This window comes from Chrysoperla carnea, chromosome 4 (assembly GCF_905475395.1).
Source record: "Chrysoperla carnea chromosome 4, inChrCarn1.1, whole genome shotgun sequence".
NCBI lineage: Eukaryota > Metazoa > Arthropoda > Insecta > Neuroptera > Chrysopidae > Chrysoperla > Chrysoperla carnea.
The window spans coordinates 60165992-60192095 of record NC_058340.1 but is presented as its reverse complement, the minus strand read 5'-3'; the positions used below and the strand labels follow the sequence as shown (position 1 = coordinate 60192095).

The following is a 26104-nucleotide window of genomic DNA, read 5'->3' as shown; positions in this document are numbered from 1 at the left end:
CGAACTTATTATATAACAAAATTTTTTGTAATTAATGTCCAGATTATTCTTTTAAATCAAAAATCGTGTTCAAACAGCTGTATCTGCGATAAATCATCGAATTTGGAAACGTAATAGCTCGTTTGAAGGCTTTTATCTGTTTTTTTGGTATATATTGCTCAAAATTTTATTACTCGCTTTCGCTTTGCACGAAGGGTTGAAAGGGCGGGAAATGTTATCCTCTTTTATATAATGTTTAGAAGCGTACCAAAATTTAAAAAATTATGTTACAACAAATTTGTTAAATCCACTCAAAAGCCGGTTTTTTTTTCTTGAAAATGACCAGAAGTGTCCAGAATCCAGAAGAATTTTGCTTGGGAAACGAATATCTAGGGCCCAAATGCTCGAACGGGAATTTTTTCAAGAAGAATAAACCAGCTTGCGAGTGATCGTTACCAATTTTTTGTAAAATTATTTTTAAAATTTTCGAAAAGGAAAATAATAAAGTTCTAGGGCCTGGCAGTCACATTCTGGTATACTTATGATTTATGGTTGTTCAGGCTATAGCACGTATACTCATTGCACAAAAAATGCACTTTTTACATATAATATTATATGTAAACTGATGCATTTTTTGTGCAATTGAGTATACAATCTACGGCAAACCGGAAGTTTTTAATTTATATTTTTACTTTTGAGACAGGATCTTAAATATTTCAACTTATTACCTATTAGTCTCAGATGCAACTAATTCCGAGGTACATTTAAATAACTCACTTGTGTTCTTTTTCCGTTTCGTTCATCAATCAGATTTCTTAAAAAATTTTATGGAATATTCTCACATGAAAATTTTTAATATAAAGTTAAGGTAGAGTCTCAGTGTCCGTTTAATAGTTATAGTAGTTTTTGTCTACACTATACTAGAAATTACTTTTAACAAAAACTGCTACAACATTCGAACGACGTGAAAAAGATTACGTAATTTTTTTGAGATGCCTGAAGTTTCTGGAAATACTGAGTTGTTTTTTTCAGTTGTTATACTTGCTTGTCAAACAATACAGCAATATTTTTTTTTGTTTCAGATTTTTCTACTTATATCATTTCTCCTTCTATGCATATCATTATCGTTTTAATGGTCAATACAGCAGCCTGGCATTGGTGACTTCTTGGTTATTTATTCAGGTAAATAATATTTATTTAATAACGATTTAGTTAGTAACGATATTATAACTAGAATAAGATAAATGAAGCGATGGATGAAGAAATTAACAATATGTTATTAATACTTCAGATTGGTGAAAGTATTCAAAGTATCTAAAAGAACAGGGAAACATCTTAGTAAAAATAAATTTTCCATGGGAGCAAAAGCGATTCTGAAAACAATAATTGATCTATTAATTTAAATATTTGTACAACCAGCTCAAATAGCTAAAACCAGTCCCCAAATGTCACAAAACCTGTCAAAAACTATAACTTGCAAATTTTATATCAATCTTTGAACAAAATACCGTTTTTTAGCCACTAAAACATGTGCAATTTTTTTCGATTTACATTCTGACTAATTTTGTTTAGAAGAGGATAATAATAACGAAACTATGTTTGCTTGAATATTTTTTTAGGTCTTGTTATACTGCTTTAATACTTGTTTGATATAGGTAATTTTTGTTGTTGCTATAATTAATAAAATTTCTCAAATTTAATTGTTATAAAAAAACTTTAAAACAAAAAGAAAACCGACTTCAAAAGAAAAACTTTTCCAAAACAAATTAATATGCACTAAAAAGTAAAAAAAAAATAACGATAATATAATGTATTTAAAATTATTATTATTTTTGGAGTAGGTGTCAGCCAAGGAAACAACTCGGACCCAACCCAACCCAACCCAACAACAGTTTCCTACATTAGCTTGGCTGACACCGACTCCAAAAATAACAACAATTTTAAATACATTATATTATCATTATTATTTTACTTTTTGGTGCATATTAATTTGTTTTGGAAGTCGGTTTTCTTTTTCTTTTAAAGTTTTTTTATTTTGTGATTTTTAGTGAATCTGAAGTACACTAACTAATTTATCACTAAAAAAAGATTCATCGAAATCGGTTGGCGTGATATTGAGTTATTCGTCCTCTTGTCGTGCATACTTAATGCAAATTTAAGACTTTTATGGTTTTCTCATGGATGCCGTTGTCAGAACTAGACCAAAATGAAGTGGGTCCTCACGGGAAGCACCAGCTTTCACATAGATAAAGAATCATAAAAATCGGTTCACCCATTCGAAAGTTCTGAGGTAACAAACATAAAAAAAAAAAAAAATTCAGTCGAATTGATAACCTCCTCCGTTTTTATTTGAAGTCGGTTAAAAATACTCCCACATAATATATACTATATAATTAGTACCTGCTTTGCGCCCTCCAGGGTAAACAGTGATGTTTATGAAAAAATGTTTCAGACAAAAGTTGTTTATTTTTTTATAAGGAACATTTTTTGCATTTAAACTTTTGTTCTATCTCTAACGGCTTACAAGATAGGTCCTACGGACCCAAGACTCAGTTGACCTATAGTGCTCATTTACAAACTCAACCTCACTTTTTACGTCCTGAGCACGCTATATAAATTTCAGCATGATATCTCTGTTCGTTTTTTATTTATCGTGTTGACTGACAGACATGCAGACGGACAGACAACCGAAAATGAACTGATTGGGTGATTTTATGAACACCAATACCAAAATTTTGTTCGTAGAATCAATATTTTTAGGTGTTAGAAACTTGGGATTAAACTTAGTATACCTTGATATATTTCATATATACATTATACATGGTATATAAATATATTCAAAAATTGTTTATTTGTTAATATATATTTTGAAATTTACATAATTTGAACAAATTTGCTATGAGTATATGCTACAACAAATTTCTCTTACATACCTGTGTAATTTTTTTATCTTTAGTCAAAATTAAATCAAAAACAAGTGAAAAGAAACAATTGACTGAGTTAATTGTTGAAATACCATGCATAGTCAGTGTTGATTTCTTTATCACATAACACATACAAAAATGTATAGACAGTGTTGATGCTCAATCGTTTGTTTTTTTGGCGTCACGTAAATAACAAAAGACATTCACTTTTAAATAGACACACCCACAACTGATATTCCTATATTAATACATACTATAAAATTTGCACCTAATTAACGCCCTCGTGGGTAAACAGTGATGTTTACAAAAAAATGTTTCAAACAAAAGTTTTTTATTTTTTTATAAGGAACATTTTTTACATTTAAACTTTTGTTCTATCTCTAACGGTTTACAAGATGGGTCCTACGGACCCAAGACCCAATTGACCTATGATGCTCATTTACGAACTTGACCTCACTTTTTACGTCCTGAGTACGCTGTAAAAATCAGCTCGATATCTTTTTTCGTTTTTGAGTTATCGTGTCAACAGGCGGACGGACGGACGGACAACCGGAAATGGACTAATTGGGTGATTTTATGAACACCTATGACAAAATTTTTTTCCTAGCATCATTATTTTTAAGCGTTACAAACTTGGGACTAAACTTAATATACTATGTATATTTCATATATGCATGGTATAAAAAAGAGAATGAAAGCCCTGGTGGAATCATTCGCAGGATATTTTGACGAAAATAAAATAGATAGATAAGTTGAAGGTCATCTATGGCAATCACTCGGAGGGTGCAGGCCTTTTGTGGTACCCTATGCTTACCCTGCTTAATATTATAATAATACTAATTTTTTTGGGAATCAAAACCGCTACCCAAGGCACAAACGGATACGCTTTAGCCAACCGTGTCATAAGGAATTCACGTTAAAATTAATTTAATTTACTACAGAAAAACGTATACAAAGCAAAATAAATCTCTTATTTTTGTATTTTATTTTTATTTCTTTAAAAAAAGATGAACGGTAATAAGGTCCTTTACCCACCTTCATCTAACGATCTAACATCAGTAGTAGGTACATTACCTACTGTTACAACGTATCAACGTATCATTGTTAATAATATTTTTTATACAGTTATTTTATACAATTGACATTCAAGTATTATAAAACAGATTGAGGAATGAATGAATAAATAAGGTGTACATCGACATGTATACCAATACCAATTTACCTATATAAAGTGATGATGGAGGTGGAGTTTGTAGGAGGAGGTGTTTGTTGCTTGTTTGTTGGTATGATAATATTATTATTATCTTTCCAATAGAAAGCAATTGTTTTCACTCTGTAAATGGAAATAAGATTATAATATATTTAATTTTTTTATCATAGTTGAAATCATTTTTTATCAAAGGGATGAAATCTAAAATTCTCTTAGTACCATTTTAGAACCGTCCCGTCTATGTCTAAATTGACGTGCTTTTACTAGAAACAATAAACAGATCAGGTCAAGAGCTATTAAGGGTTAAAACTTTTGAAATGAATACACTGTATGTATTTATACCAATTACCAATATTAAAAATAAAGTGATCGCTAATCGCTTGACATCTTTTACGGTTACCAACAGTTTATAACACGTTGACGTTGATAGTTCTGAAAAGGGGATGCTAATCGGTCCCTACTGATACATAGCTTTCAGTGAGCAGAGACAAAAAAAAATCAAATTAAGAATTTTGACTTTATCCTATTTTATCACAATGTTATCAAATAAAACTTTAAAATGAACTATTTCGTTTGGTTATTGGTACAAGCAGGTAGGCCTCATAGTTTTGCAGCTATAAAGTTTCCAAATATAGTTAATCGATTTTATTAACACAATAATTGAAGAAGTGGATGAATAAACGGTGTAAGTTCGTAAAGTGTATTTTCAGTTAAAGGCTAAAGTACTAAAGATATTTTGAGCCCATTTAGTTATTTTAAGGATATCTTATGCTTAAAGTTTCCTATAATGTAAAACTATTTATTTTTGACCTCAAAATAATTCTATTCACTCCAGTATAAGAAAGAAAATTATAACAAATAAATATATTATGACAACAAAATACCTGCTGACACGGCGTATATGACCTTAGTAGTTAAACACGCAGTATAATAATAATAAAAAAAATTTAAAAAAAACTCCAATATTTAGTTCAAGTGACTTTTTTTGGGCAAAATTTGTTGTTTAACTCCCGAAACAAAAAAGGGGGTGCTATAAGTTTGACCACTATGTGTGTTTGTGTCTGTCTGTGGCATCGTAGTTTCTAAACGGATGAACCGATTTTGATTTTTTTGTTTCGATTGAAAGATAATTTAATGGCGAGTGTTCTTAGCTATGTTTCAAGTGCGAGTTTAGGGCTCCCTAAAAAATAGGCGATAATACTTAAAATTGGTTCAGTTTGGAGAAGGCTCTAAGGAAAAAGATAATTCAATGGAGGTGTGTTCTAAAATATGTTTCAAGTGCGAGTTTAGGGTTCCGTATGCGAAATTTTGTCGGTTTTATTTTTTTTAAATTTTGTTTTAATAGCATCATCAATAAGTTTGTTGCAAAAAATATTATTAACTTCGGCTTTTTTTTGATTTATGGGATTATGAAATAGACCCTGTAAGTTGATGAATTAATCGCTACCATTGTTGGGCAATAAAAGCCCCTATTTAAAATCCTATTTTCGCTGCCAAAGTTCTACGTTAACGTAATAATTCAAACAGAGAATTCACTGAAGAAAGCCGTTTGCGTGCATTGCGATTTTTGTATGTAGGATCACGAATTTCAGTTGCATCGTAATTAAATTTTTTTGGTAGGTAAATAACACTTCAAGAATCTAAACAATAAGGATCCTTTCGCCCTTATTTCCTTATTTACTTAATCAAGAAGATGATGCTCTACCTTTTGAAGGTCATATCCAACAGAAATTGTTATTGTTGTTGTTGACAGGTTATATGATACACTTGTCGCATTGATCCTTCTTAGGATAGTGTTTATTATTTCCATAAACAGTCTATGGATACGTAGCTGTAGGTTTGGTTGGTACATGTATATATGTTTGTGACAAGTTTATTTCATATTGTCATATTTATTCTTATATCAAGAATACATTCCTATTGTTCAAAGATGATATGTTATTCTTTATTTCTATATTCCATCATTATATAAGCAAATACAAGAATTGAACATACATAATATTTTTATTTGTACTCTATGTGAATGCAGTGGGGTGGCAACGGCGAAAAGGGTGCTTTATTTTTATCACTTGGGCCAATGAAAACAACGTAAAAATATATGCAAGAATAATTTTAATGTTTATTGTATAAAATATGTAAAAAAAAAATCCTTTTGGAACGTGAATCAAAATAATTATGATATTTTTTATCATATATCAAAGAGTTAAAAAAAAAGCAATCCATCTAAAATTATTACAATCAACTGGATCTTTTTCAGGAAAAAAGTAATGGCATGAGCTAGTTACTAAATGCCTGTACTTTCATAAAAAGTACAATTAGAATTCAATAAAATTCACTACTTGTGCCTTAACTAGATTCTATTGCTATAATTGAAATGGAGTCATTTCTTAATAAATAAGCTATTTAAGTGAGTTCGCTTTTTATGATCTTTATCATCAACTTCCCAGTTAATGAAATTAACTTTCCATAACTAATGAACTATTAAAATTACTTATAAGGTAGTACGAACCCCAAGGCACATTAAGACTTGTGGTTGAAATTATTTGTACCTTATTTTTAACTTTAATGATGTATTTTGTTATAAATTCATGAATGTTAACAAAAAATAAAACAAAAATTTTTCGATATCAGCTTTGGTTTTTGAAATATCGAAAGCTAAATAATTCCACAATTTTTTCAATTTTCGATATTTTGAAAATTACTCCAGATATCGAAAATTGTATTCTTACTCGTTCGTTGTATATTGTCAAGTTATAACAGAATTCGCCATCAACATTGAAAAAATATATTTTTTAAAATTTGTGTCCCCACTACCATGCTTATACATTCTTAATTAGTCGGGCACAACGGTTTTTTTTTTGTTTTAAATAATTTAGTAAGGTTTTAACTTTAATTTAAATAGTTTCTCCACCGACTAGATTTGTAGAAATCTAAGACCAATGTTAAATATGCCTCCTTTTGAAGCCATTTATTTATTTAAATAATTGGGAACCCTCCCTAAAATTTTCAGAGTTGATTTAGATTTAGTCTTACTTCATATAACAAAAAATCTAGCCTTTTATCCAAAATTGCCCTGGCGCTGGTACATCCTTAAATATGATCAGACTTACTAATGATCAAGATTATTAATTTCCTAAGATTTAAAAGTTTTGCTCTTCTTTATTCCAATTTGAGATCGTTTTACAGTCACTCTAAGTCAATTTTTGTAATACTAAATTAATAAAAATATTATATTAATACTTACACAACGTCTTGGGCATTAAAACAATTTTTATAAATCAAAAAGATTTAGGTAAAGGAATTTTTTTTATCTTATTTACTGTAAAATTTTGTTTTGTGTACGGCTTTTTAAGTTATGGCGGCAGATTTACAATAAAGTGGTTTAATAGATTTACAGTTTGTGAGTTTTTTCAATGTGGATTGTTTTTTGCTCCTTCAACCGTGCAGTGCGCTTTTTTAAAAACGTATTTTTCTACTCGAGCTTTGGAATGATGTCTTCCAAACTTTGAAGATGTTTATTAAACCACACTGTATATTTATAGATATTTTATTTTCATATGATTTTGTTGCATGCATTTACTTACTATGCAATCATGAATTGTAATTATCCGATTAGACAAACAATACAAAACCCGTATTGCAATAATAATATTTGTATGTAAAATAATAGGAAATAAATCAATTGTATAGTAGGAAATAATACAAAGCACACCATTCATAAAGAGTCATGTGTATTGTGTTATTTTCATAGAAAATTATTCTATTAATTTGTCTAAAAATACTTTATTTGTCAATATGTATGTTTATTACAACTTTATCATTTTTATGAGTTCAACACATTTAATAAATATAAATTTTAATAAAAATACTTTTTAAAGTACAAGCTTTTATTGTACTAAAAAGTAGAAAATAATTTTATCTATGAGTCACTCATATAAAACTATTCGTAAAAGCTTGAGGCACTTAATTTAAATTTAAAAAATGAATCTTTACGGCTCATTTACTCCTAACTAAAATGATTTTTCAAAAATAGTAAAAATTATAAATAACGTAAATAAAAACATTTTTTTCTGAATACTAACCTATTCGTTGCGCTCAGAACCGAATTTAGCATCGTTTACAGAAATACTTTGTTAATGTAATGACATTGCCTGTAATTTTAAACAAATAATAGTTAATAATATAAATTATTTAAAAATAAAAGCAATATCCGTACATAATGATGAAATTATTTACGGATATGCTAGATCTAGGAAATAAAAGTTGTTAACAATACTAACCGGAAACAAGTAAAGTGTAATTTCTATTCATCATATTTATGTCATTATTCATTTTAGCTTTTTTTAAAGCTCTAAAAGGGCTAATTGCAGTCTAAAATTAAGCACTATTTCTTGTTTTTACAAGCTGATTATAGAGGTTGGCGCAGTATGTATTCCCCTTGAACTTAATTTGAGATTTAGATGTGAATTTCTTTTAACCTTTGATGCAATCATTAAGAAATATTTCTACCGGTTATTTTGCTTCAAATCTTGAAAGAATCTTGTTGTTTTCGCTTATACATCTTACAAATATCATCAAATCAAGATATATTAATATTTAAGAAAGATCTATCAAAGGGTCTCACAAGTTTTAGGTCACTTACACTTCAGATTTCCCTAGTCACGTTGCATAACATATCATATAATTCGTCACATGCAAAGCGATTGTTTTAGAATTTGGAATGCTAAAATCCAACAATACATATTACGTAATTCTATTCGCAACCGATGCAAATATTCTATTCGTAACCCATGCGAATGTTTAGCTTATTATCTCCTTCCGCTGCTAATTTAATTCTAAAAAGATAGGAAAATGACCTGCACCTAGTACCATATCCGAAACATAAAAATCCGAAACAATTTCTCTAAATTTGTCCTCGAAGGTCCGTTGTACTTTTCACGTTTGCGTAATAAACGTTAAACTAACATGATGATCGAATTTATTTTTCCCATTTACAAAACTAGCAATTTGCCACTTTCTCGACTAAAAGCCTTAGTTAATTACATTTAGTATTCTTGGAATATCTGTTAGAATATAATAAATTAATAACCCATAATAATAATTAATTAATTATATAAATAACATATAAATATTTCCACTCGTGGGTCTTAATTCGGCTCTACACGCAATGAATATCATGTAATCAATACTTTATAATAACATTTTTGCCTCAAACATTTTTTTTGTAAATTCAATAAATACTATTTTTATTCAAAATTTTATTATTTTGCATAATTTGTTTAGCAAAAAAAAAAAAAATAAATAAATAAATAAAATATTTATTTCTATACCAGATTTTTTACTACAATTAAAATTGTATTTTTAATACAAAATAATTATAATAAAAGTAATTAAATTTTTTTTATTAAAAAATATTTTGCATTATATACGGCTACAAATAACTAATTTTTATTATTTATTTTTGGTGAATTAAAACATAAAAAGTAACTTCTATCTAAGCATCTATTGGAGATAATAGGATTTAAAAAGCTAGGGTTCTTTTAAGACAAAAAGAAAAACATGAAAAAATGCAATTAGTCTATCTAAAATTTTCAAATCATAAAAGAATACGATCGTTGATTATTTGTCTGATTAAACTTGCTGAGAATTCAAAATTTTGTGTCTCCAAAAAATATTTTTCCCTCCATTTACTAGTTTGAATTTCAAATACCAAAAACATATGATGACTACCAAACTAATATTTCGTGGCTACGTTTCGACGAGATGCCACATTTGTTTATTTACGAAAATTCTTGTCGAAACTAGAAAACTACAACTTTCAAATTGTTTGACTACGGTCATCTCATTTTATTTAAGTAGTGTTGGACAACACGATTTTTGATTTTATTATTCAATTATCTTCCTATTAGAGAAATAAAAAAACAACGCAAGGATGCTATGCGTTTGAATAAAAAAATTTCCAAGTTTTGTGAAAGAGGACTTACCGAAAAGTCTCGTCGAAACAAAAAGCCACTTATGAATATATTGATGCTTTTCATCTCGAAAAAACCATTTGGGCTCCCGGGCCAATCATAATAACAATTAAACATGTTTCATTTTTCACAAACCTGCATGAGCATGCCTTTCTATCAAAATGATGAATTTCATGGGCGTACACAGATTTTCCTCTAAGAGGTGGGGGTAGACCCAACAATGGCTTAGAGAGGCTTGTAAACCAAGGCAAATATCGAAAAATTTTCTTCTTTTTTTTCTTCTACATTCATGAAGTTATAACAAAATTAATTATTAAAGTTGAAAATAAGAAACACATAATTTCAACACCTAAACTAAAATTGCCTTGTGCTCGTACTACCTTAACAGCTCTCGCTGGTGTAACACACCAAAGAGTAGATGGAAGAGAAATTTTTCAAAGATGTTTTAAAATTTTTTAATTTGAGACTAATTTATTTATTTTCACAGAATCTTTTAACCAATGATAAATATTCAAATTTCTAGAATAAGAACTAAAAATTACGCTGGTGGTCAAATACGAGAATTGTATATTGAAGCAAAGCTCATCTCTACTTAAAACATTTTTATTTCATATATTTCCTTATAATTGTATAATAAGCGTTCTAAAAAATTGTGTTTATTTATGAGAAAAAATAAACATTAATATTATTTTTATTTACAAGTAAAAATAATACCACCAAATGCACAATAATTGTTAGTACTGGAGCTATGATAAGTGAAATTTCGGTGGGTGTCTCTTGACATACTGTACCTTCAAATATAAGCTGTCCATCGTCAGACCATGGTAGAAAAACGCTTGTAACATAATACTGTAACTTACAAGTCTGCTGATTCCAAGCCATTCTAGTACGAATAATTTCAATTTATGAATTTTAGATAAAATATTTAATTCCAGAAAAAAAACTAAATCTTACATATTTTGAAAAAACTAACAAGAACATTTATTTTTTCTGAATTTAAAAAAACAAAACCAAAATTATTGACCGCTTTATTTTTGAGATAAAATCACTCAAAGTTGTTTAAAATTATATAACAGAAACAATTCTAGAGTATAATTAGTGCAAGAGAGATGTCTATTAAATGTATACAGAATCACAGATGTCTATTATTATTATTAATCACACAGAATACATACAGTTTAGTACAGTTAAGTCGCTTTTTGTGTGTCCCGATGAAATTTTTTGAATGATTTTAAACTAGCTTCTCGATGATCTAGACACTTGAAATTTGGATCATAGCTCAGAAGTGGATGACAATTATGCATGCTTATCACCCTAAAAACGAGAAAAAAAATTTTTAATGAACTGTGTTTTTATAACATACTTAAAAGGTTAAAATTATAAATAGCTATTAAAATACTTTTAAGATTGGAAACGAAAATCATCGAGCTCATGCAGCAGACTCTACACTTTTTATAGTTATGTATTGCATGCGCCCCATGTTTTTCGTTTCCAATCTTACAAGTATTTTAATTGCTATTTATTACTTTATACTTTTGAATCCGTTATAAAAACAAGGTAACAATTTCTAACTAATAATTTTTATTTAAGACGTTTTTTCGAAAAACGTTAGCTTTTTCGAAGAAATGCGACTAAAAAATATGTCATTATTGCATTTAATCAAAAGAAAATACGGTAAAATTCATCGATAACTGTAGATGAAAGCCTTGTACAGAGGCGAATATCTCTACAGTCCTTGACAGCTTTTGGCTAAAGCATTTTTCCGCAGTTAACGTGTTTTCTTCCGATTAAATGCAATAATGACTCATTTTTAAGTAAAAAGCTGACGATTTTCAAAAAAAAAAAAAAAATGGTTCAGATGAAAAATGCTAGTTTTTTATCAACTTTCTAATCTAAAACGTTTTTTTATCTCTTACCGTTTAGGATCTAAATTGGATATTAAAAAAAACGCGAAGAACTAGGTCCAATCTGATGACAAAACATGTCGCCCCCCATCAAATTATGAAATTTTTGCTTAAGTTACTTTTTGATTGGCTAACTACAAAACGAGCTTTTTTGGAAACATCTTCACTACCTATTCTGAAGTTTCTTCATTACTTATTTTTCCTAAATACTTTTTTAAGTATATTAAGACGGTAATAAATGATTTGCAAAATTTAAAACATTCCTTTTTATCGCCTTTACAAAATTGCGCATTATTCTGTCCAAGTTTTTATACATTTTATATCCATTATATAGAAAGAAATCAATTTGGGATAATTTTGGTGAGGCACAGTTTTTAAGTGATTTGTTTTTTAAATGGAGGCGCTGGAATAATTAGTACTGGCTCGCGATCCCTTGGAATTGACAAACTTATATCTTATTACTGTCCACCGGTAGACAGATAAATTAATTTTCTCTCAAACAAAAACCTTCTTGGATTCTTTGGCCAGTTTCTTTTGGAATAAGATGTAGACTACATATTTTAGTGTACAACTGCAGTCCATCGGGAGACACAGAACGAAATTATACCTAACACAGCTCCGTTACTATGCAGATAAGATACCTACAGCATACCACCTGCTTTTATTTAATTCACATAACCATCGACGATGAAGTAACAACTCCTACCTAGATATTCCTGCTCTCCAGAAAGGAGTTGTGTACCTTAATTGGAATGAACATTTCGATCAACATTCATTAGTTGTTTATTTATAACGATATGACAGTTATTACATAATCCTGGTTTTATTATGTACATTCTTTTTTATTTACTCGCTTGTTGTGTGTGTATTGGTATATAATTTTTATTTATTTTTCATTTTTTTTTATTATGTTTTGCTATTTTTCTTAACATTATTACTTATATAAAACATTCTTGTGATTTCATTTCTCAAAATACACACAAATAAAGAAGACATACTTACTCTCCGTTATACTCTTTGTTTCATCATGTTGAAAAATATAATAAATGGTATTTGTTGTATGGTTCTCGGTGTGCACGTATGTTTCAGTTCATAACAAAGGAACCTATTGGAAGGTAACTTTCGTATTTTGTTTTTACTATCTCGAATAACTTTTTATTCTTGTAAGTTACTGGCTGTGAACTACCCACTTCGCTGGGAAACTTCAACTTTAAATACAAAGATTATTGTGTTATAACTCTTCACTTTATTTGCCGTCACTTAACCCACTTCTTTGTTCACAATTTTGGCGTTTTTAATTTTTTGGATGCGGAACCCTATTTCAAATCGGTTAAGTATCTAGTTTTTCAGTTGATCTATTATAATGTACACACAAACTTTCATCCTCTTTTTCACCACTTCAAGAGTTATTTTTTAAAAAAAATTTTCGTCAGTTTCCTAAAATGTAAAAGAAAACCACCCCCAAATACTAATTTTCACGGTCTTGTTCCCAAGAATTTGGACGTGTGTTGATATGCCATATTTATTTTAATGAACAAAAAATTTGATACCAATTTAAATACTAAAAATATGAATTGAAACATTCTCAGTGTCTATGAGAGGAAAGAAAAAGTTTAGTAGATATTTTATAGAACCGTTATTAACTTTATAAATCACAATTGGTTTTCCTCGACTTTTTCTGTCGCTTAGAACTTTATATATATAGTTTTATTTCTATTACTTCAAATTTTGCGTACAAAGATAAAATTTATGTGGGAAAAATATATAAAATAAAAGAAATAGTTTCAGATTTTCAATTTATAAAGAGTTAATCTTAATATACTGCTTGTGAGAAGAATAATTACAATTCTCTTTTGTAAATATTATAAACCACATGAACTTAAAAAATCCTTAGTAACATAAAAAATTTGACAAACGTGGATCTGTATTTGTCTATAAAAATTATTTTCGGGAGGTTTCCATATACAAACTATCTACTCTTTTTTCACCACCTTAGGCGTTAAATTACACAAAATCTGTTCTTTGCGAGCGTCTACATTGCAAAAGGAGTAACTTTGCTTAATTTAAAGTCAATCGGGTATATAGTTTTAGAGATCTCGTGGTGAATCAGTGTGTCAGTGGTTTATGAGTATAAATTCCAAGGACTTTTGCCAAAACTATGCTATGCTGAGATAGATGCCTTTAAAGTGCCTTATTTCATATCAATCTAACCTTTGAATATTTAGTCGGTGAAAGGGAGACTAGAATTGTTTTAAACAAATTTGTTTCTCTTACATTCTAGAACATGTAGATTCAATTTCACTTGGTATATTTGAAAACCAATTGGTTCAATTTATTTAAATTAACGTGTATTCATTCTTTAAGACAAAAGAACTAAATCTATTTCTGAAGGACTTTGTGATCATCATTCAATAATCTTCTGTTTTACTGATGTCTGTACCTAAATTTAATAAAAATATGAATATTTGTTAAGGTGTTTGTTTAATCGAAGGCAGAAATACAGTGTTGGCATCTGTGACGCTTCTTGCGGTTTTAAATATCATCATAATAAATATACGATATAAATGGGATGTTTCTTTTAATTTTTATTTAAATGCTCGTTCACATTTATCGTTTTGGAAATTCATCTTGGAAAAAGTATCCAAAGTGATAAAAGTAAATCGGTTTGCAGTTTTGTTTCTTCCAAAGTGTACACTAATAAAAAGGTATTGAACTGAGAAGTCACCACTTGCATTTCCTTGACACTATCTCAATCTACATACAAATTTTAACCATCTTTTTTTGTAACGCCAAAAATAATGATGTTAAATTAAAATATCTTAAATTTCTACCTGCCTCCATAAACACTATAATTGTTATATAACTCTTTTTTATATTTCAATTAAAATTTATCAAGGGTGAGCTCAAACATTAGTTTATAAAAACAAACTACTTTTGTTTGGAACATTATTTCATAATCTGACTTCCCGCAATTTCATTGAGTTTAAACTTACCTAACGTGATTTATAAGAAAAATTATACAAAGGCTAATATAAGAATCATTGCATTTCAGGTTATTTAAACAATTTACTCAGTTAGTTGTTATTTTCACTATTTATTTTATTGTATTGTAAGAAATTTCAAAGAATGATAGTGATTTGTGGCAAATCCATAAAACCAAATGAAAATGTATGAAAAATAATGATTCATTCTGGATGTTTTCACTTGAATGTAATATTAAATATTGATACAGTGTAAACTTAACTTCAAAATGAATATATCATCTACAACCCCCGCCGATGTACCAATTTAAACAAATAAATTTATCATTAATTTTCTATTTCTTAACATAGAATGACAATTTGGAATATATGGTTGAACCAAGTAACTATGGCAAAAGGATATCTAATAATAAATATTATGTCTAAATAAAATTATTCCAAGAATAGATATTATTTTTATATTTGCTTCAATTCTTTGATTATGTTTATTTTTGTATAAGAAATTCTATGTATTCAGTGTCACTTTTGAGTTCTCCGCTTACAATACATATGTGTTCTGCTGTCCGTGATCGGCTCCACATAACCAACACATGTTAATCTTTGTCGTTTGATATCAGTAACAATATTTTTTTTGCCCTTCAGCTCGGATAGATCTCAATTTTTCTTATTCTTCAAAGACAGTTTTCGCACATGAGACCATAGATTTTGCGGAGAACCATATATTTTTCGTTTTTCAAGTCTGTGTCATTATAATCTATATATATAAAAAGAGAGTGTTTGTTTGTATGTCCCCGATTTTCCCTAAAACTAACCATTGACCTTCGGTAGGGGATTATGTCATTGGGTAGCCCTTAGGCTCCCATTGTGAATAAGGGAGTTTGGTGGGGGTGGAATTAAAAATGATCTAGAAATTCATAGAAAATAGATTAAAAAAATAGTTCTAATAGTACAATAGGCCCCACAGTCAATAGTACAATTTTCACTAGATGGCGCTACTGGCGCAAAAATGTTCCATGGATTTCTATCGAATTTTCTAGAACTTTCTCGAACATTCTGGAATGTTCTATGGATTTCTATCGAATTTTCTAGAACTTTCTCGAATATTCTCGAATGTTGTATGGATTTTTATTGAATTTTATCCAACTTTCTCGAACAATCTGGAATGTTACATGGGTTTCTGTCGAATTTTCTAGAATTTTCTCGAACATTCTGGAATGTTCTATGGATTTCTATCGAATTTTCTAGAATTTTCTCGAACATTCTGGAATGTTCTATGGATTTCTATCGAATTTTCTAGAACTTTCTCGAATATTCTGGAATGTTCCATAGGTTTCTATCGATCTTTCCCTTACTTTTCCGTACACACAGAGAGTGTAGACATAATATTGGGATTGGCCAAAAAAATCTTACTGTTCCGTACACACAGAGAGAATTAAAAAAAAAGTCTTTCATTTAACAATTTTGATATTTAAATGTGCAAAAACAACCCAGCGAAGCGGGTTTAACAGCTAGTATTACCTTAAAAAGCACGTAGATAGAGAAACAATTTGGTTTATCAATAAAATGTGGAGGGCAAAATATTTGCAATCATTTCTCAGATTATTGTTAAATTTTCCAAGTTATTATGTCCAAGGTATATAGACCATGTTTCGGTTACTTAATATTTTACAATAAACTATAAATTTGTCATAGGTATAATCATTTAATTATTAAATTCATTTTAATATTTTTCAACAAAGAATAAGAATTTCAAAATAGCATTTTTTTTTAAATATTTTATTTTGTTACATATTTCATATTTTATTAAATTTTTTCTACATTTATGAAATTTATACAATATAGTTTTAATAATTAAGTTCTAAAGAATTTATATTATTTGTAAATACAATTTGATATATTTTATTGGGAATTTATTTTCATTCATAAAAAATGAGAACTTTTTATTTATGATGCAATTTGATGTTGATCAAGCTTTCAAATGGATATAAAAATTTTGAAATGTGATAAATTTCCGCGAATTATTTGAAGTTGAGTGACATGTTCATAAAAAATTTTGCTCCATTAATTTTTGCGCCGATGTCATGTAAATAAAACATAAACAAAAAATAATGGAATGAGAATCGATAAATGAGAAAATCGGGCGCCAAAATTTCTTCCTCTTAATAAAAAAATTCTCGCCTTTTTGTGCGACTTCTCCTTGATAGTGAAAAAAAGAGCTCTATATAAATATAATATTCGCTCCGTAAATGAGTTTTATTTCAAGAAGCTGCAATAGTAACGACACAAGGTCCTTTTTAAGGTTGCTGAACACGAAAATCGCATTCACCTTTGACACTAAGTTCAACGGAAACCAATTTTGTCGCGATATTCGTGTTCAGCTACCCCAAAAACCACAGAGTAACGAATGGGGACTGATAATATAAAGAATTCCCCGAAAACTCCAGGAGACGACAAAAATACCGTTCAACTTGGTCACCAGGTACCTCGGAAACTAATTCTGTCCCAATATTAGTGCTGGTTGACCCCAAAAGCCCTCGTGTTTCAAGTTTGGAATCATTTTCATCGCTACTGAATTGTGAATTTGGTATTTACGGCTAATTTAAAATGTAATTATAAAATGCATATTATTTATACAAATTGCATATTTTTAATTTCGTATAAATCAATTTAGGTCAACAAAGTTTCCTGAAGCTCTAACGAGTCAAATGAACAGAATCGCATTCAAAGTCTTAATTTTAAATTATTTGAACTTTTGCCATTTTTAGTGCTTCATTTCACGATTAAGTTAGAGTTTCCTGAAGCTCTAACGAATCAAATGAACCGAATCGCATTCAAAGCCTTAATTTTAAATTATTTGAACTTTTGCCATTTTTAGTGCTTCATTTCACGATTAATAAGTGGAGCTCATGTCACATGAAGTATAATGTTTGTTGACCCTCTCCGCCTTAAAAAACACACTTTTCTGAGCTGTATCCAAAATTGCAAAAATCGTATCGATCGCACTATACCTAATTGTCTGATTTAAATGATTTTATAGTTTCCTGGTATTATTTCATACTGGTACCTTGTGTTACCATGCTACGCTGTTTGTGAGATAACTATAGTATTTCAGATGTAGTCAGTTCACTTTGAATATTAAGAGGTACGATGATATCCATTCAATGAATAGACTAGAAATTTCGTATACATAATAATTATTATTACTGTGTTCTATGTAACATATCAAATCGAAATGCTGTAACAATTTCGCATAATCTTACTGTCTAATAATAATATGAAATGTATTAATACCATAAATGTATTGTGCGCTATAGTCTTTTCTTCAATATCAAAAGATCTTCATGTCTTTTTAAATAAATAGTTCGGGTGCTCGTCATTGCTTTTCCCTATCCGAAAATTATCGTAGCGCACTCTCATTCATGTGGCCCTGAAATTCTTTGATTATGTCTTTTCTCTAAGAAAAATATTTTAGTCTCTCAGAAATATTGGTGAAGGTCGTATACCTTTGAACTAAAGAATTAAATTTTACTTTGAAATCAAGTCAAGTTACCCTAATCTAAAAGACCTATACTAAAAAAAAATTCTTAATACGAACCGATTTGAGGTTGTCTCAACCTCATAGCGAGATCATATATGGCGAATGGTTCCACAAATGTGATACAACTATCATACGGGTTAAGTGGTGAACTTGACACAAATGCATGAGTTGTTTGTATGAAAGTAATATACTGTCTAAAAAATTTCAAATATTTTTGTTTTGAATAATATAAATATTATTACAAAATACTTATGTTATTGTCACAACTACACGAGCAGGTAAAAAAAATAAAAGGTTTATACCTGCTAATAAGTTTATTTAAAAAAAAAATAGATTACTTCAAGACGGATTTGAGCCATCGACGTATGTATGGATTACTATTGATTTTAGTCTACAGCTACACCAACTGCGCTATCGATGCTTGTAACATATATACCAAAAGTAAATCTTATAAAAATGATCAATATGTTTATTTCAAATTCTCTGTTAACTGGTAAAAACAATCTTCATGAATTTGCCTCAATCACATATGGACTAGACATGATTGATATGTTTTGTACTAACCTAATTCTATATTTTAAGCAAACGTAAAGATATGTTATTTTAATTTTATATTCGCTTTATTTACACGATTATATATTCCAACTAAGTACAATTTTATTTTCCATCAATAAAATGCATGACTTTAAATTAAAATCAATCTCTTTCATAGAAGTAATGATTCGGTTTATTTGACTTCAGTGATTTTATACCAATAAATTCATATTTTAAATTCAATCCCATTTTATTGTAAGTACAATATTAGATACAATGACCAACGAAACATTTTGTTTGTATTTCTGAAAGGGGTATATCTAGAAATGACCTTAACACATGACAGAGATAATCAACATGATATCTAAATTCAAAAGATGGTGTGTACCCTATTATAACGTAAATTATTATTGAATTCTAGCCATAGGACTGATTATACAATATCTATCGGCTACCTATCTCAACTTAATACTAGATAAGCATATTATTGTTATACACAATAGACTTGTTATTTGAATTCTTATTGTAACGTGGGTCCATACCTATCTGATGTCTAATCAATATGAGAAAACAATCGGTCACCACTAATATTGCATTGTATATTTTAGAATGATTTCTCAGTTACACCAGTAGCTGTTCTATTTTTCGTTTAAAATATTCGCCCAAGCTCTAACAACAAAAACTAATATTTTATTAAAGTATTTAAAAAATAAACTAGTTAATATAGTCAATCGAAATTGGTATCAAGAGAAAGATAATTTTATAAAGAAAATAATGGTATAGGATTGCCTGAAATAAACCGTATACGGAAAAAATTAATGAAATTAAAAATAGTCATGAACACTTTTTCGATAGAAAAAATATGATAGGCATGTTTAAAAATCAATAAAATTTCATAAAAAATATGTCGCTAAAAAATAGCTCGATATATTATCACGCTCAGGATTTAATTCACTCACAGATGGCGGGACTATAGTTCGCAATCTACCTTAATGTTAAAAGCATAAAATGTGGAATGCCTAAAATAATTTTATTTTATAACCAAGTTATTGAATTAGGCCAAACTAGCTAATGACTAATTAGAACTTTTTTTTTGTTTCAGCACGCTATGCTCTACTTTTTCCATCATTACGAATTACCATTAATTATTCAACAAGCTCAATTACAACAAATCTTACTACGTAATCGACATCCATCTCCACAACAAGGTGGCGCTGCTCCAGGAAATGGTGGTAGCGGTGATGGTAATAATTCTCCATCGAGAAATAATGATGGTAGCAACAATATGCCATCACCACGTAATCATGTTGATGAAAACTTAAATAATGAAAATATAGCACGATTACGTGCAAACATCCAATTACATGCTCATCCTGGTCCAGCTAATATTTTACCAGGAATACCAGGAATACTTGGTAGACCAATAACTGCACGTATTACACGTTTATTGACTATAATGAGACCGCAAAATTTTCGTGGTCGGATACGATTTCAAAATATTGCTGTACAAGCCCCAAATGAGAACCAACGGGCATCAACAACATCGCCTCCTAGTTCGTCATCGTCAACAACTCAGCAACAATCGCCGTCAACAGTTACTCGTAGAGTAGCTTTTTTCACAGATACAGTACTAGAAAATAATTCTAGTAATAGTAGTAGTAATAGTAATAATAGTGATAATAGTAGTAATGCCAATATTAGATCATCAAATAATTTACCGAATTCTAGTGTGCAAGAAACGAACAATGATAATCTTGTAAGTCAATAAATGTAAAAAGAAAGTTTTATATTAGAATTTATTATTAATTTAATTAGAAATTTATATAATTAATATAATTTTTTCTTTTTTCTTGTTTCATAAATAGTTAAAACTCTTGTAATTAGTTGTTCAACAAATTACTTGTTTTTATTTTTTAAACATTATAACAATTTAATTAGTCTGAGAAATCACCTGATCGAGTGTTTTTCTCAGATATTTGCATTGGGAGGTGTTTCAATGGGTTTGTTTTATTAAGATGGCTTTATATGAAATAAAAAACTAAATATTTTTATTTCCAGGCTCTGTTTTTGCTAAATTATACTATTGCATATTCAAATTTCCAATGAAGTAAAACTTAAAATCATGGCAGTACGATATGTTTTTAAATGAAGAGAGTGGAAGATGGGGAAAAATTGACTTCCCAAATTCCAAAAACAATTAAGTTTTCATTCTATGGTAAAATCCACAAAATATATGTAATCACTGATATATGATACCAAGGTATTTTCAGTTTAGTTTAAAAACAAGTGAAAATAAACAATTGACTGATTTAATTGTTGAAATACCTTATGTAGAAAGTATTGAATATCAGACTAATGTAAAGTTTTCTTCTATCTCTTATCATTTAGGAAGAAAAGTGAACATTTCATTGAACTTGAAAGTTCAGTTCGAACATAATGAATTGCGTGAAATGTGCGCCATTGAACGCCACTTTTTTTACTTTTAGCATTTTTCTCGATAAAACTTATTTCTCGAGTTTCAAGCACATGTCTAGTTTAAAAAAATCTCCGCGTACTTGCTATAATCTAATATACTGACCAGGCAAGGTCAAGTTTTGGAACTAACTTCAGTACGTACAGCATATTTAAATAATTTGTCTGTTTTTTTATAATTTACAGGTTAAATAATTCCCTTTAACGCCACTTCAATTTGCAATCGTAAATAATGTCAAATCCGTTCTTCAATGTATTCAGATAAATAATCTATTCTAAATATAAAGCCACCTTAATAAAAGAATGGTAAGCCCAAAGTATTATGAGGGATGTTAAGGCTGTTAAGAACATGAATACCGCATGGACCTACATAGAGCCCTATTTTATTCTCATGCAGATCCGTGCCGGGAGTGATGAGTACTCTTTTATCGAGGTAAAACTTTGAAATGTAAATGTTTCCTGATAATTGAAATCGATAGAAGAAAGTTTTTCTTTATTTGAACGACAGCCTTAACATTTTCGTAAAATTTGTTGCCTTTCTTTGGCTAGAAAAACTATGGATATATTAACCATTAAATATGCGACCTTGTTAATGAATAATCAATTTTAGGTTTTTTGTCGTGCAACATCCGTACTTCAGGTAAGTATTATCCATTGGGTGATGTAGCAGAGTAAGTTTTGATTACGCTAGTCTTTTAAAATGGACAGAACTAGTTTAGTTTTTTCAAAAGTAATGGATTAAGAGGCGGGTGCAAAATTTCTGGGATATCTGTTATATTGATGAAAACCTTCAGGAATGGTGGTATTGACGTTAGAAACATGATTGCTAGATTCCGTATGATCCCAGCAGAGGACGAAGTAATTTTTTATCGCAAAAAAGATTCAATTTGAGTCAATCACGAGTTTGGATGTTTCTCATTACCCAAGTATTGAACTAGAATGTAAACGTTCGAAACAAAACGAAAGGGTGGAAACCCGACCCAGTCAAAATATTTTTGTATTATATTTAATCGTTTTTATAACCGCGTTAATTATTTGTAATTTATAAATTGTAAAATGGTAATTATTCATTCTATAAAAATTTAAAAAAACAACAATAACACAGTTATTCCAAAGTTTTACGTTTACATTTCTGTCGATGGTCTCCATGACTGAATATAATTTTTTTTTTAATAATATTTAATTGCCTCAACTTGGGCCATTTTTTTTTTAAATCCAGGTAATCATTTTTTTCTTTGAATACCACTTTGAACACTGCAATTTGACATTAGATTTGATCACTATCACAAATGGACCAAGTAAGTGTGTGGATTTTGCAATAACAAAATTTACTTTGTCCCCTCTTGGGATCTTAGGAAAACCATGACGCTTGTTATTTTACAAACGTGAATACCATCGTTCCTGATGGCTTTCATCAATATAACAGATATCCTGAAAATTATTCGGCCGCCTCTTGGTCTATAAAAATTATTATTTTAGAGAGATTTTAACGCTAAACGTGCTCGACTATATCCATATTTAGGATTTAAAAAAATTAAAATTGTATCCACCACGTGACACAAATATTCGAAATGTCGCCCTAATAACTTTATTTTCTACAAGAAGTTTTTTGAATCCGTGTAAGATATCTATAAACTTTTTTTTTGATTATTTTGAACATATGTTAAATTTTATAGTAGTCAATGTTAATATTTATCAATTTAAAAATTATCTACGGCGATAATTAATTAATCAAACACAAATAGACTCAATTAGTTGATTTTCAAGTATGTTTAACTTATAGACAGTGCTCGATTTCGAGAAATAGAGATACTGCAATGGTTACTTACCCTAATGTTAGGGGATTCGAAATTTTTGGTTTGAAAAAAGCAAACCTTCAAATATATAAAATAAGATTTGGTCATCTAAGGATTGTTCAAACACAATTTTGCTTTTCTTAAAGCTAGTTACCGGAACCCCGAATGGATGCGTTTCGGCTGAAAATCGAGCTTTGCTTGTAAGTAATTATTTCTATGGATTCCTCAGTAGTTTTATTTTTGTATGTAAGTAAAATAGTTACTCACAATCAAACAACTAAAGAGTCATGTAATTTTGAGTTCAAAGTTGTAATTAGATTATTAAACTGATTTCAATATTTTCTTTCTCTCTATTGGTATCTTTTTATAGACCGTAGGATGATCAAAAATCAGAGTTCGTTATTTTCTCAAGTCTGCCTTGGAGAGATCTAAAAATTGTTTCGGTTTATTAAAGTAATTGGAAATATGCGTGGTCCGTTGCGCAAGATTTTGTCAGCTCGGTCATGTCCACTTAATGGAGAAGCCGCGTGATTTTATGGTTTCACACATACTTTCGACTGCCATACAAGAATGACCTTGCTTGCGTCAGAATCATCAAAGAGTTAAATCGACGCAAATTATCTCCCTTTGTTGACTCTTAGTTCAATTATTTTGTTCATCTTATCTTAGTTCATCTCATTGTCTATTAGTAAATGTAAAGACCAATTTGTAATTTTCCCTAAAATAAAAGATAATCACTAAATGTTTAATTCTTTACTAATTTTGAGGAGTATATTAAAAAGGAATTAAAAGATTATATTTTGCCTGACTATGTTTTATATTTTGCCTGACTATATAAGAATGATGTTTTTAAAGGAAGAATTTAAATTTTGATTTTGTATAATATTGAATATTGGTGTTACATTTAAACTTGCTATTCACACTTTCAATATGTGATCTCTCTTTTTGTCTAAAATTATACTTTCTACGGTAATATTTCTTTTACATCATCACTATGGTTCATTATTAATTATTATAAGACTCTTGTAAAATAAGTTAAAATAGTTTTTTCAAAAAAACCTTTATACGATAACAAATGAATTTTTTGATTAAGTGTACTTCATGGGAAGCTAATGGCATGGGCAAAAACGGTTTTTGGACTGTAAAAAACAAAATTTAACTCATGTAACAACTTGTGATACAATATTAATCATTAGTTTTTAACAGCGTTGTAGCTTCGTAAACAGCTTGGTCAAGTAATAGCACTACCAAGCTCAGTTGAAAATTTATAATGAATATACTAATTTGGTGTATTTATACCCACAAACTTCCCTTACGATAGACAACTCAGGCATTTAATCCTTGGCCCGTGATCTTGGCTAACATTACTCGCGTTATTCTTCAAATATCACTCAAAATGCTCGAACGAGGCATCGAAATTAGGAACTGCAGAATAAAACATATTTATCGCAGGAACGGCTAACATACGAATAACCCGATAAATTGGTTTTTTAAGAAATTTTTTTTTAATTTAAAAAAAAGGACCCTTAAAATGAATCACCCATTACTATATGTTTTGCTGTACATATTTTTGTATTCGATACTACAATGTGCCGATTTTTACTTCCTACATCTCTTGAATTTTACACTTAAGTCACCTATCTAAGACTTTAAAATGGAATATTTAGTTTTCTCATCTGTAATTTATATTATTTAAAAAAAATCCAACTTGCCGCTCTCTCTTAATTGCGGCAAGTAGTTTATTTTGTTTTAAAGATTTTCTTCTTGCTAAATTATTCTAATTAAAATTCTAAAAAATAATTTTGTTTATTTAAGAGTAGTCTTTAGGACCGATCGCATACTATTTATCAGTATCTACCCCATGTGCTCTTCATATATCAACAATTTGTGTGTTAGGCTGGACAAAAATATGCTTAAAAGATGATGGAACATAAATAAAAAGACAAAGGTATTTCTGAAACGACTATATTAGTGATAAGCAAAAGCAAAACTAAGTGTGTAAGACAAAGATAGTTTTTTTAATCAACTTTTTAATTTTGCTTGTCACTATCGTGAATTGTTATTGATAAATACATCTTTAGAAATACCTATTGGACGTTCTCTTTCACGTGATTCGGAAAGTTTTTGATTGCAGGTGCAAGCTTCAATTTTTCGGAAATCAATTTTTTGTTATTCTATTATGAAGAAGAACTGTCGTAGTTGAAAATACTGGTAGGCTAAGCATAATTAAGCCACACAGACATTTCTAGAGAAGTATTTACCATTGACAATGTAATCTGATGGGCAGCCAGCCTATTTTTAAAATATTTTCCATTTTTAAAAAGGAAATTTTAAATATTGTTACTAAAATTTCTATTTAACCAGTGGCTGTATAAAATAATAATTATAATTATTGTAGGTTGTACTTACATTTTGAAAAAAGGAAACAAAAGTTGTATATATTTCTAATAAAAAAATCACAGACTAAAAAATAGAAAAAGTTGTAAATATTTGAATGTTAGATTTTATTATTTTCTTTTGGGATGAGAATTTTAAGAAAACGTATGTTTTTTTTTTAGTTGTTAAATTATAATATAATGAATAAAATGTAAATTATGATTATTTAAAAAAATAAATATATGAGAATAAATGTTTTACAATATGGCTCATTATTTATAATTATAATGTAATGATAGGGACTCCATAACCAGCATTTTACAGAGATTCTAATGCACAAGTCTATCCAAACGTTCAAAATGTATATTTTCACATAACAATAATTTATAAATACAACTTTGAAATTAAGGCTGGAATA

The 26104-nt window shown here is 29.0% G+C and overlaps 1 protein-coding gene across 2 annotated transcripts in view; it reads left to right on the top strand.

Annotated features, from left to right (window-relative positions):
- LOC123299121 (membralin) overlaps nt 1–20811 on the top strand; it is a 194711-nt gene extending 173900 nt beyond the window's left edge. For both annotated transcript variants that reach the window (XM_044881361.1, XM_044881362.1), the window contains exons 8-9: nt 1062–1161; nt 20145–20811. In XM_044881361.1, coding sequence (XP_044737296.1) covers nt 1062–1161; nt 20145–20810 — 766 coding nt within the window. In that variant the 3' untranslated portion in view covers nt 20811. The remainder of the gene's footprint in view (nt 1–1061; nt 1162–20144) is intronic.
- Nucleotides 20812–26104: the final 5293 nt, after the last annotated feature.